Below are 12,530 nucleotides of genomic sequence, written 5' to 3'. Positions count from 1 at the left end.
CTAGCAGAAAGTTGTGGCCAGGCAGTGACGACATCATGCTAGTAGATGTGGTGGGGGAAGTTTCTCTGGAGGGGAATGGCTCATGAGTCACACTTTGCCAGATCTGCTTTACACTGAAGACCCCTGAAGTACTTGTCATGATTTTCCTTGTTGTTTGAAGTAAACATTGAATTGCCTGATAAAGAATCTATTATTTGTGTAAAATATGTTCAGTAAGCATGTTCAGCCCTCGTACTATTTGGAAATAAATGGATTTACCACTGCCGCATATTTTCCACAGTTACTAATTGCTTGAAATTATCTGTATACCTCAAATTGAAAAAAAAAAAAAAAACTGTACAGGAATGTCATCTGTATTCTTGGAATAGTGCTTCCATGGATGGAGCTTTTGTAGTATGCATTTCTACCACTAATGATGTGACAGACAACTCGTTGAGAATTCAGTCTGCCTATGATATAACCCGAGATTTTTGTCTGCCCGTAGTGAATTTTTGACTGCAGTTCTTTTGTCCCACATGGGAAAATGATACAGAAATTTTTATGACATTGAAAACTGTTTATAAGGATTACACTTCGGGAAAGCTGATGTGTACAAGTACTTTTCTTGTTTTAAAAATTGTTGACATATTGACTGATGGTAAACCTCATTTTGCATGTCCGTCATCATTCCGGACAGACAAAAATGTTGAGAATATTTCTGAACTTCTGATTGAAGACATATGACAGGAAGTTCAATGTGAAGTGAAATAAATTGAATTGCCTTGCAGCTCAATTTACTGAATTTTTATCAGAAGATTCGGTTTGAAAATGGTTGCTGCCAAATATGTGTCCAGGTTCTGATTGAACATTAAAAAGGTGATTAATTGGAAGTATGCTATGTTTTGATATAACAGTCCAAACTGAATGATTTGCCCAAAAAATTCTTGTCAAATGAAGTGGAACTTCAAGATTTGATTACATCAGATAAGAGTTATGTGGATGTAATATATGAAAATAAATTCAGCTCTTCAATCACCACTTTTAGAAATGGCACAATTTGCAGAAGATGAAAATTGAATATCTGAAACTGCATTGCTGTCGTTGTTACACATCAGACCTTAACCAAATGTATTAGCCCAAATGAACATCATTTTTCAAGCATCAGTTGTTTTACACAAATAGTATCTGGAAATCCACTGTTTATATGTGGTCAACACTATATAGTGAAGTTATCCATAGTTTAGTAATGGTTTCAAAAGAAAGCGACTAGTTTTGTGATGGATGTTGGTGAACTTGTGTGGAGGGGGTGATTGTTCTAGAAGTTGTATTAAAAAAAATCTTATTCATGTGAATTAATGTGTGTGAGACTTCTTGGATACATCCAGTTACATAATATGCATTATGGAAAAAAGTGTGTGCTCCAACATTTAGGAAACTGGGCGTAGCCATAAAACTTCTGAATGAGGAAAGAGAGATCCCTATTCCTGTGCGCAAAATTAGCATTTTGTCACTAATGTTTTGCCATCTGTACAGATTACAGGGTTGTTGCCAGTCAGTTAGGTTTTGCTAATTCAATGAATATATCAACATTTCTGTATCTCTTTCCTCTGAATAAAGTTAGAAGGCACAACAAAAAGACTACCAAACAAAGCTTCAAAGCTTTTGACCATACAGGCCTTCATCAGAACACACACACACACACACACACACACACACACACACACACACACACACAGAGGCTGTAGTCGTGTGTGTGTGTGTGTGTGTGTGTGTGTGTGTGTGTGTGTGTGTTTGTGTTTTTTGTATTTGTGTAACTGTGTGTGTATGTGTGTGTGTGTGTGTGTGTGTGTGTGTGCTGTCTGTTCTGATGAAGCCCTGTTTGGTCAAAAGCTTTGTTTGATAGTCTTTTTGTTGTGCCTATCTGCATCTCTACTATATGGTGAGTAGCAATGATCTTTTGCATAATATAGTCATTATTCCATCCTGGATTTTCCATTGTTTAATAAAGATAAAATTTACTTTTCCTCAGTTAAGTAAAGGAAATGAATAACCTACTAATCTTCAATAGTTCTTATTTTCCGTACTCCACACAGAAGTGAATTGTCCATTTTTACCAACATTTTGAAGGCATGTAGCAATGTGATAACCAATCACTACTCAAATTCAGTAAGATGTTGGCATGTAGTGAATATTTATTGTTGGAAATGAAAAATGGCAGCGAAGCACACAACCAGAATCAATAGTAAAATTTTTACATGTCAGCCAGCTGGAAGGGGTACTGAGATAATGGTTCACAGAACTCCAGATTTAGGAGTTCATGTGCATGTACTGAATGAAATTCAGTATCATATTTTCACTCTGAGTCCAGATGATGGAAATGTCACCAGATGAGGGTCAGGTAATCCCTGCTCTGCAGGAAAGCTGTCTTTAAAAGTGGCCAATCAGAAGCCATAAGGGAGAGGTGTCATAGTTCCCATCACAAAGATCCAGATTGCATTTGTTGCTGGCCTTCAGAATTGTTTTTGGTGATGAGGAGCTGATTAAATTGAATATGGAGACATTATTTTCTGTTCTTTGGAAGAACTTCTCTGCTGCAAACAGTCATTAGCTTAAGGAATGTTAAAATGGAGATAAGTGGCACAGGAGTGATTTACAAGGTGTGCATCAGCAGCAGCAGTAGAGACACACCCTCCTATGGACCTTGCCGTTGTTGGGAAGGCTTGTGTGCCTCAGTGATACAGATAGCGGAACTGTGGATGCAATCATAACGTAGGGGTATCTGTTGAGAGACCAGACAAACGTGTGGTTCCTGAAGAGGAGCAGCAGCCTTTTCATTTGTTCCAGGGGCAACAGTCTGGACGACTGACTGATTTGGCCTTGTAACATCAACCAAAATGGCCTTGCTGTGCTGTTACTGCGAACAACAGAAAGCAAGGGGAAATTACAGCCGTAATTTTTCCTGAGACGTACAGCTTCACTGTATGGTTAAATGATGATGGCATCCTCTTGGGTAAAATATTCTGGAGGTAAAATAATCCCCCATTTGGATCTCCGGGCGGGGACTACTCAGGAGGACATCATTATCAGCAGAAACAAAACTGACGTTCTACGGATCGGAGTGTGGAATGTCAGATCCCTTAATCGAGCAGGTAGGTTAGAAAATTTAAAAAGGGAAATCGATATGTTACAGTTAGATATAGTGGGGATTACTGAAGCTCAGTGGCAGGAGGAACAAGACTTCTGGTCAGGTGAATAAAGGGTTATAAATACAAAATCAAATAAGGGTAATGCAGCAGTAGGTTTAATAATGAATAAGGTAGAAATGTGGATAAGCTACAATGAACAGCATAGTGAATGCATTATTGTAACCAAGATAGACAGAAAGTACAAGTTTACATGCCAACTAGCTCCATACACGGTGAAGAGATTGAAGAAATGTATGATGCGATAAAATCAAGTTTTCAAATAGTTAAGGGAGATGAAAATTTAATAGTCATGGGGGATTGGAAATAGATTGTAGGAAAAGGAAGATAAGGAAAAGTAGTAAGTGAATAAGAACTGAGGGTAATGAATGAAAGAGGAAGCTGCCTGATAGAATTTTGCACAGAGCATAACTGATCATAGCTAGCACTCAGTTTAAGAATCATGAAAGAAGGTTGTATACATGGAAGAGGCCTGGAGACACTGGAAAGTTTCAGATTGATTATATAATGGTAAGACACATTTAGGAACCAGGTTTCAAAATGTAAGACATTTCCAGGGGCAGATGTGGACTCTGACCACAATCTATTGGTTATGAACTGTAGACTAAAACTGAAGAAACTGCAAAAAGGTAGGAATTTAAGGATATGGGACCTGCATAAACTGAAAGAACCAGAGACTGTAGAGAGTTTCAGAGGGAGCATTAGGGAATGATTCACAAGAACAGGAGAAATAGATACAGTAGAAGGAGAATGGGTAGCTTTGAAAGATGAAATAGTGAAGGTAGCAGAGGATCAAGTATGTAAAAAGACGAGGGCTAGTAGAATTCCATGGGTAACAGAAGAGATATTGAATTTAATTGATGAAAGGTGAAAATATAAAAAACGCATTAAATGAAGCAAGTGAAAAGGAATACAAATGTCTCAAAAACGAGATCGGCAGGAAGTGCAAAATGGTTAAGCAGGGATGGCTAGAGGACAAATGTAAGGATGTAGAAACATGTATCACTATGGGTAAGATTGATACTGCCTTCAGGAAAATTAGAGAGACCTTTGGAGAAAAAAAGAACTACCTGTATGAACATCAAGCGCTCAGATGGAAAACCAGTCCTAAGCAAAGAAGGGAAAGCAGAAAGGTGTAAGGAGTAGGTAGAGGGTCTTTACAAGGGCGATGTGCTTGAGGGTAGTATTATGGAAATGGAAGAGGATGTAGATGAAGATGAAATGGGAGATATGGTACTGTGTGAAGAATTTGACAGAGCACTGAAAGAACTAAGTTGAAACAAGTCCTCAGGAGTTGACAACATTCCTTTAGAACTATTGATAGCCCATCCCCAAAGAAAGCAGGTGCTAACAAGTGTGAAAATTATTGAACTATCAGTTTAATAGGTCACAGTTGCAAAATACTAACACTAATTCTTTACAGATGAATGGAAAAACTGGTAAAAACCGACCTTGGGGAAGATCAGTTTGGATTCTGTAGAAATGTGGGAACATGCGAGGCAATATTGACCGTATGACTTCTCATAGGAGATATATTAAGGAAGGGCAAACCTGCGTTTCTAGCATTTGTAGACTTAGATAAAGCTTTTGATAATGTTGACTGGAATACTCTCTTTCAAATTCTAAAGCTGGCAGGGGTAAAATACTGGGAGCAAAAGGCTATTTACAATTTGTACAGAAACCAGATGGCAGTTATAAGAGTTGAGGGGCATGAAAGGAAAGTAGTGATTGAGAAAGGAGTGAGACAGGGTTGTAGCCTGTCTCCGATATTATTCAGTCTGTATATTGAGTAAGCAGTAAAGGAAACAAAAGAAAAATTTGAAGTAGGAATTAAAATCCATGGAGAAGAAATAAAAACTTTGAGGTTTGCAGATGACATTGTAATTTTGTCAGAGACAGCAAAGGACCTGGGAGAGGAGCTAAATGGAATGGACAATGCCTTGGACGCAGGATATAAGATGAACATCAACAGTAGCAAAACAAGGATAATGGAAAGTAGTCAAATTAAATCAGGTGATGTTGATATTAGATTAGGAAATGAGACACTTAAAGTATTAAATGAGTTTTGTTATTGGGGGGCAAAATAACTGATGATGGTCGGAGCAGAAGGATATAAAATGTAGGCTGGCTATGACAAGGAAAGTGTTTCTGAAGAATAGAAACTTGTTAACATCAAGTATAGATCAAAGTGTCAGGAAGTCTTTTCTGGAAGTATTTGTATGGAGTGTAGCCAAGTATGGAAGTGAAACATGGACGATAAATAGTTTGGACAAGAAGAGAATAGAGGCTTTCGAAATGTGGTGCTACAGAAGAGTGCTGAAGATTAGATGGGTAGATCACTTAACTAATGAGGAGGTACAGAATAGGACTGGGGAGAAGATGAATTTGTGGCACAACTTGACTTGAAGAAGGGATTGGCTGATAGGACATGTTCTGAGGAATCGAAGTATCACCAAGTTAGTATTGGAGGGCGGCGTGGAGAGTAAAAATCGCAGAGAGAGACCAAGAGATGAATACACTAAGCAGATTCAGAAGGATCTAGGTTGCAGTAATTATTCGGAGATAAGAGGCTTGCACAGGATAGAGTGGCATGGAGAGCTGCATCAAACCAGTCTCTGGACCGAAGACAACGATAACAGCAATAAGTGACACAGTAGTGATTTGCAAGGTGTAGAGACACAGATTTCAGACAGCAGAAATTGTATTGAGTGTTCTTAATGTATAAACGAAGTTTTATGGTAAATTTGTATGTTTGTCAGTTACCTCCCCTCCTCCGTCCCCCTCTTTCCTTCTCTTCTGGCAATATTTGGTATTTTCTGTCTGGTACTCCATATTTATGAAATATGTGTGAAATTTATGTTTCCATTTTCATTTCTCATTTATAATATGTTGTGGGGTCTTGCCCATTCCTCGCTAATAGGGTGCCTAAGGGATGCAGTGTTCTCAATATGTTATACAACAATTCAAACAAATAACATTAGTAGTTTTATTTCTAGAAAGCCAATTGATTACAGCAAATGTCGCTAACAAGAGGTGATCTGAAAACACTAAAGTTCTTGCTATACACAAAGTCCTAGTAAGGATCACGACAATCTGATAGCGTACCACTAATGTCCATTGCAGACTCGACTGATCTGAGCGGCCGAGGCTGGCAGGAATGGTGCTTTTATTCACGCCTTTCAGATGTCGCTTCTGGTGCTGTGTGGTCCAATTCCGCACACCATTGGCCAACGTTTTCTCACTGCCTTCTCTGGTCTTCCATTCGTCTTCACTCCGGCGCTTGTGGCTATGCCAGAACATTTGTGGTTTTTTTGTTTGTCTCTTATTTCCTCTGGCTTCTTCCAAACTACATTTTTCTCCTCCTTTATTGCTCTTCTTTATCTTACCTATGCTTTCAATCGAAATTTCTCTGATTTGTTGCTTCTCCTCTGTTCCATTGCATGTTCCTTAGTTTTTGAAACATAATTTTTCGTCTCCTCATGAACCACCTGAAATCTGATTGACCAGAGGGCTAAGACTTCCCTACTTAGTCTCTAAATTGTTACATCTTCTCTCAAATGTTGTTCCCTGTTGCCAGAAAAAGAAATCTTTGTTTCTAAAACCTGGCATTTTTGTTATTTTTTATCATACTTGTATTTAATAAGTAGAAGCTTTCTTCCTTCTCTCTCTTTTTTCTTTTTTGTCTTTTTTTTTTTCAGATGATCCTTTTCTTTAAAAATGATTCATGCAACAAAATAATGAATGAGAGGGAAAGTTGGTGATAGTGGCACATGAGATGCAATATATTAATAACATCAAGGCAAGAAATTGCAATGTCATATTGTGTAGCTCAGACTAATTGATGCCTTCTTGTCCTGTCATATTTCGTTACCTGATGTCATTTTGTTTTTGCTGAAGAGAGAATAAATTTCACAGCATCTTCAGGCATGTTCCTTTCTCTAAGATTTCCAGAGAAAGCTCTTGTTGTTCCAGGAACATAGGTCACAGTATTAATTTGTTTTAGTGCCAGGTGTCTTTGTGAAATGTGCAACAATGAGCATGATTTGTGAGTACACCATCTTATTTATGTACATATCTAATAAAGGATAAGACGGGCAATGGAAAAATCAAATACTGCGGGAAGTTGTGCTTTCAATGTGTGTCATAAAGTAGATGTCAGTATACCTAATTTTATCTGTGTTTCTTTAAAAACGCACGTGATATGTTTCAGGCAAACAATTGTCCAATATGTCGAGCACCTTTTCGTGCACTGTTGCAAATTAGAGCTCTGCAGAAATCTTGTACTGTACCACAGCCAGCAGCTATTCTTCCACCAGAGGTTGGTAATTGATCCTAACTTTCACTGTTGTGCAATATCCACTGTAGACAGTTGATCAGTAGTGGTGATTGATATTGGAAACTGATTACAGAACTGTGTGTATGTTAGTTTTAGCAAGGAGGAAAATTAATAAGCTAACCAGTTTATTAGCTCAGTTTGTTTACAAGGCATATTAATGTTAGTTTTCATATTACAAAAGATACTACTGCCCCAAAGAATTTTCTTGTTAGATATACCACTTTAGAAATTTTCAGGGCTTCACAAGACATGGTGTGTTTATTGCAAGTTTCCTACATTTGTGAAGGACAGCTACATGTTGTAAAAGATCCCAGTGATGTCACTACCTTATTCTAAAACTGAAATTTGAAGTGTCTGTATGTTTTAATTCATGCTACATTTCACAAAATAACAAGTAAATACAATTGACTTGTTGAATTATTGCAACTACTTATCAGTTTTGATGTTACAGGGGAGTTGTGAGAACATACCAGCTGGATATGAGGCTGTTTCTTTAATAGAAGCCTTAAATGGACCTCCTGTTTTACGAGCTCTCCCAATAGCACCTGTTATGGATCTGGCAGAAACTCCTGACCAGGAAGTAGCTGTTCAAGCAGCAGAGGTTCTTAACAGGTATGAAGCGTAACAATCAAACTTTATTTTTTAAATTGAATCCTATTGCTTCAAGTTCTCTGTGTTCATTGAAGAGAACAGCTACCATTGTCTTCTTTATGGATTGAGGTGTTCAGACTGTGACATACAATTATTCTTCTGTGAATGGTTGGTGTGCTGTGCAGATGTAAGGTGAACGTCTTCTAGTCCCATTTCAGGACCTGGTTGAGACTTGAGTATTGTGGTGGGAGAGAGAGGTTGGTGAGCATCAAAGTGCAGCATAATGTACGTGGCTCAAGCTCACTGTGAATGAGACTTCCGTGTTCACCGTGGCACTGGGGAAGGGTGGGTCGCAGGCGGGCCATGCAATACTGCAAGCCAGCAGTGAACTTGGGGATCACATCATCTGTGGGCAGCAAGCAACTGGCTGTAAACAAGATTGACAGCTGATGTCTCAAGATCGGCCTTGTAAGTGACGCTGAGGCTGAGAAATACCAGTGGCAGGGCAGCGGTCCTCCTGCTGTGGCAGGCGAGGACAGCTTTTAGGGTGTGATGTAGCTGTTTCACCATCCATTGGTGGCTGGATTGTGGCTTGATGTCAGGTGCAGGTCATTCCTGCACAGATCTGTCAGTGCACAAAAAAGGGCTGATGTAAATTGGTGCCTGCGGTCCATAGTGATGTGGAATGGGAAGCCGAAACAGGCAATTCATGTGGAGACAAATGTGACCGGTTCTGTGGTGGCGGTAACATTGGGTATTTGCATTGCTCTGCCAGTGGGTGATCCTGTCCACTGTGCTAAGAAGGTAGCAGCAGCCATCAGATGAAGTTAGGGATCTAACAATGTCCACATGAACGTGGGTGAAGCGATGCCCAACACCTGGGAAAGCCGTGATGGTGTCGTGTACATGGTGATCAATCTTGGTGCACTCACAGGCAGGCAAGTGCTGGGCAGTACATCTGAATACTTGGCCACACGAAGCACTGCATTACTAGAGTGGCGGTTGCTCGCATGCTGGTATGCAACAGGCTATGTAATCAGTTGAATGCGGTGTTGTGGAAGGCAGCGGATAGGAAGGGGCATGGTGAGCTGCTGGATACTATGCACGAGATATTGCTGTCTGAGCCAGAAGCCAGTGAGTGCTTAATGCAGAGTCTGCAGATGGTGCCCTTGTGGATTTGGGCACGTTCTTGGTTGTGGGAAGTGCCTCATAGTCCATTGATGAAGCATTGGCACAGGTGCAACTGAGATAGTCAGCAGTGACATTGTCAGTTCCAGTGATGTGACATATGTCAGTTGTAAATTCTGATGTAAATGACAGCTGCCGGAACTGATGTCTGGAGTGCTAGGCAGTGTCTTTCATAAGGGCAAATGTTATTAGTGTGAGGTTGGTGAAGACCATGAGATGATGGGCCTCCACCAGCAGTTGAATGTATGTGATAGACTTGTAGACGGCGAGGAGCTCTCTGTTGTATGTGCTCCAGCATTACTGAGGAGGAGAGAATTTGCTGGAGAAGAAAGCGAGTTGCTTCCAGGTGTTGCCCACTTACTGTTGCACGACAGTGCCAATGGCCGTCTGGCTGGCGTTGACCACGACAGCAAGCGGAACAGTTGGATGGGGGTGGGCAAGCAACATGATGTCTGCGAAGTCGTGCTTGGTGGCCAAGAAGCTGTCTTCCATTTGCAGCGTCCGTGGCACCAGCTTGTTCTCTTTTGTTTTCATCCTGCAAAGGGCAGCAGTGAGCAGCATATTTGTGTCGGTGTGATTCCTTAGATGGTGGCGGAAAAAGTTTGACATGCTGAGGAAATGGCATAGGTCCTTGAATGTCTTTGGACGTGAAAAATTGAGTATAGCTTGTATCTTGCTGGGCAAGGGACGTGAATTGGTGACAGAGGTGGTGTGGCCCACGAATTCCTCCTCGCTGACACCGAGCATGCATTTTGCTGCGTTGACAATGATGCCTGCATCCTGGAGGTATTCAAAATTACTGCAGAGAGGCTTGCGGTGTTTCTCTGGCGTTGCGGAAAAAATGAGTATGTTGTCCAGGTATGCGATACAGCAGCTCAAGCCTTGCATGATGTTGCCCAAGAACTGCTGCCATATTTGGGCAGCATTACAGAGGCTAGAGTTCATAAATGGGCTGTCGTGGAGTCTGAATGTCATGATGGCTGTCATCTGGATGTTCTCGGATGCGACTGGAATCTGGGTGAAAGCCTTGATGCAGTCTGTCATGCTGAAAATTGTAGCTCCAGCCAGAGCATTTTTGCAACTGCAGAGAAATGACAACAGGTACCAGTCACAGATAGTGCATGCATTTAGCTATCCGGTAATACCCACGTGGGCACCAGGAGCCATCCTTTTTCTTGGCAAGGGGATAGAAAGATGTCCATTTGCTCTTCGGTGGATGACGTATGCCCACAGTGAGCAGCTAGTCAAATTCGGCCTAGGTGATCTTCAGTTTATGCGGCACCAGGATACATGGTCGGCAGAAGACCATGATCTTGGGGTGGTATTGATAAAGTGTACAGTTCAATGGCAGACCTCGTGAGGCATGCTGGATGGGCATTTGAGAGAAGGGAATTGCACCAGGAGGTCGGAATATGGGCCAAAATATGCCACGTGCTTCACATTGAAGAGAACGGGGAAATGAGTGGTGCACTTTGTTGATCTCCCAGTGTCACTGTCAATCAGGTGTCAGCCGGCAATGTCAGGGAGTCGGTGATAGTGTTTGATGAAATACACTCCAATAATGGGAGTGACACTGGTGACTGGTGATGGTGAAGGTCCAGGGCATTTCCTGTTGCAGGTCAAGATCGAGGACGCGATGATGAATGCTGTACCTAGTGACGGTGGAATTATTTGCTGCCATCAGGAGAATGGCTAAGGCAGCACCAGTGTTCCACATGAGATGATATAGAAAGATAGACAACTCAGAGCCAGTGTCTATGAGGAATGGCATGGAGGAATGGGCGTTGCAGACGAACAGGCACTGGGAGGCCAAGCAGCAGCCAGGCACATGTAATCCCAGTGGTTGGTGGCATTTTGGTGCCAAGAGCAGGGTTCTCTGCAGTTCATGGCATCTGAACCGAAGCACTTGTGATACCTGCAGAGGTCGACCCTGTTGTATGGGGCAGTGGCAGGGAGACTGGAGCTGCAACATTGGTATTGATCATTGCGCTGAAGGCTGGGCTGAATGGGCTGCAGCAGTCAGAGTTGAGTCGGGCCACGGTTGCTTGCAACGTTGCCACGTCAGCACTGACCCCCTGTGGGTCCGGGGGTTAGAATAGGCCCGAGGTATTCCTGCCTGTCGTAAGAGGCGACTAAACGGAGTCCCTCCCCCTCAAGGGGGTAGTTAGCGCCTGCGTCCGGAGACGGACGGTTCCACGACCTATATTGTGGTCATTTTGGTTTTTCATTTCTTCTAGTTTCTTCCTTCCTTTGGTTGGTTCCTTTCTTTGTTCTTCTCCATCTCACTGTCTTACTTACTCTTTCCCTTGCCTTCTTCTCCTTGCCTTCTTCTCCTTGCCTTCTCTGGTCTCCACCTCGGCGTTTGAGACAGTCTGTCCTTTCTCTCCTTCTCTCCCTTCTTTTTCCTCTTCTTACTTCCTCCCTGTGTGTGCCTGAAGGCCGACCCACGCATTCGCACGCGTAGCCAGTGACGGGGTAACGCGTAATTCCCCGCCCTGGTTAGACAAGTAAGGCACGCACGTACCCCCTGGTAAAGGCCAGGCCCAGGGAGGGCTGATTGCCTGAGCTGACACCTTCCGACCATGCCGATTGGTCCCTCCGTCCGTTTCTCGGGAGGTGTGACCTGAGGTGTAGACATTCATCTAAGGCGTGAGTGCCTCTGAGAGGGTCCCCACAAGGAAGGAGCGCGCCATCGGAGATGCTGGCAGTCGTGGGGGATTCCTCCGCAATGGATTTCTCTCCTTCTCTCTCGACTTCTGCCCAAAAACGGAAACTTGACCAGCCACCAGTGACAAAAGTACTACCGCCTGCCCCACAGTTCCTCGTAGTTTCTTGATCTGAGGACGGAAAGGACTTTTCCTCTTCAACCCTTTCGTTATCCAGAAGGGCGTAGATGCCATAGCCGGATCTGTCAAGTCTTGTACCAGGTTGCGTAACGGTACCTTGTTACTAGAAACTGAGAGCGCCTGTCAGGCACAAAAACTGCTTCGGGCCACACTCCTGTACACGTTCCCTGTCCGGGTGGAGGCTCACCGCACTTTGAATTCGTCTCGTGGTGTGGTATATACTAGATCACTCGACGGATTGACTGACGAGGAGATTCAGTCTTTCCTCGCTGAGCAGGGCGTGACGGCTGTCCATAGGGTCATGAAAAAGGTCAACAATGACCTTGTACCGACCCGGACACTTTTCTTGACCTTTTATAGTGTTCAGCTGCCGTCGCGCGTCAAAGC

At 42.5% G+C, this 12,530-nt stretch overlaps 1 protein-coding gene across 4 annotated transcripts in view; it reads left to right on the top strand.

Annotated features, from left to right (window-relative positions):
- LOC126173769 (probable E3 ubiquitin-protein ligase MGRN1) overlaps positions 1–12,530 on the top strand; it is a 190,727-nt gene that overhangs the window by 26,194 nt on the left and 152,003 nt on the right. For all 4 annotated transcript variants that reach the window (XM_049920982.1, XM_049920985.1, XM_049920983.1 and 1 more), the window contains exons 7-8: positions 7,393–7,500; positions 7,970–8,130. In XM_049920982.1, the coding sequence (XP_049776939.1) occupies positions 7,393–7,500; positions 7,970–8,130 (269 nt within the window). The remainder of the gene's footprint in view (positions 1–7,392; positions 7,501–7,969; positions 8,131–12,530) is intronic.

The sequence above is a fragment of the Schistocerca cancellata genome, chromosome 1 (genome assembly GCF_023864275.1).
Source record: "Schistocerca cancellata isolate TAMUIC-IGC-003103 chromosome 1, iqSchCanc2.1, whole genome shotgun sequence".
NCBI classification, from domain to species: Eukaryota; Metazoa; Arthropoda; class Insecta; order Orthoptera; family Acrididae; genus Schistocerca; species Schistocerca cancellata.
The sequence above is the reverse complement of the archived record's forward strand: the minus strand, read 5'-3'. Positions and strand labels throughout refer to the sequence as shown.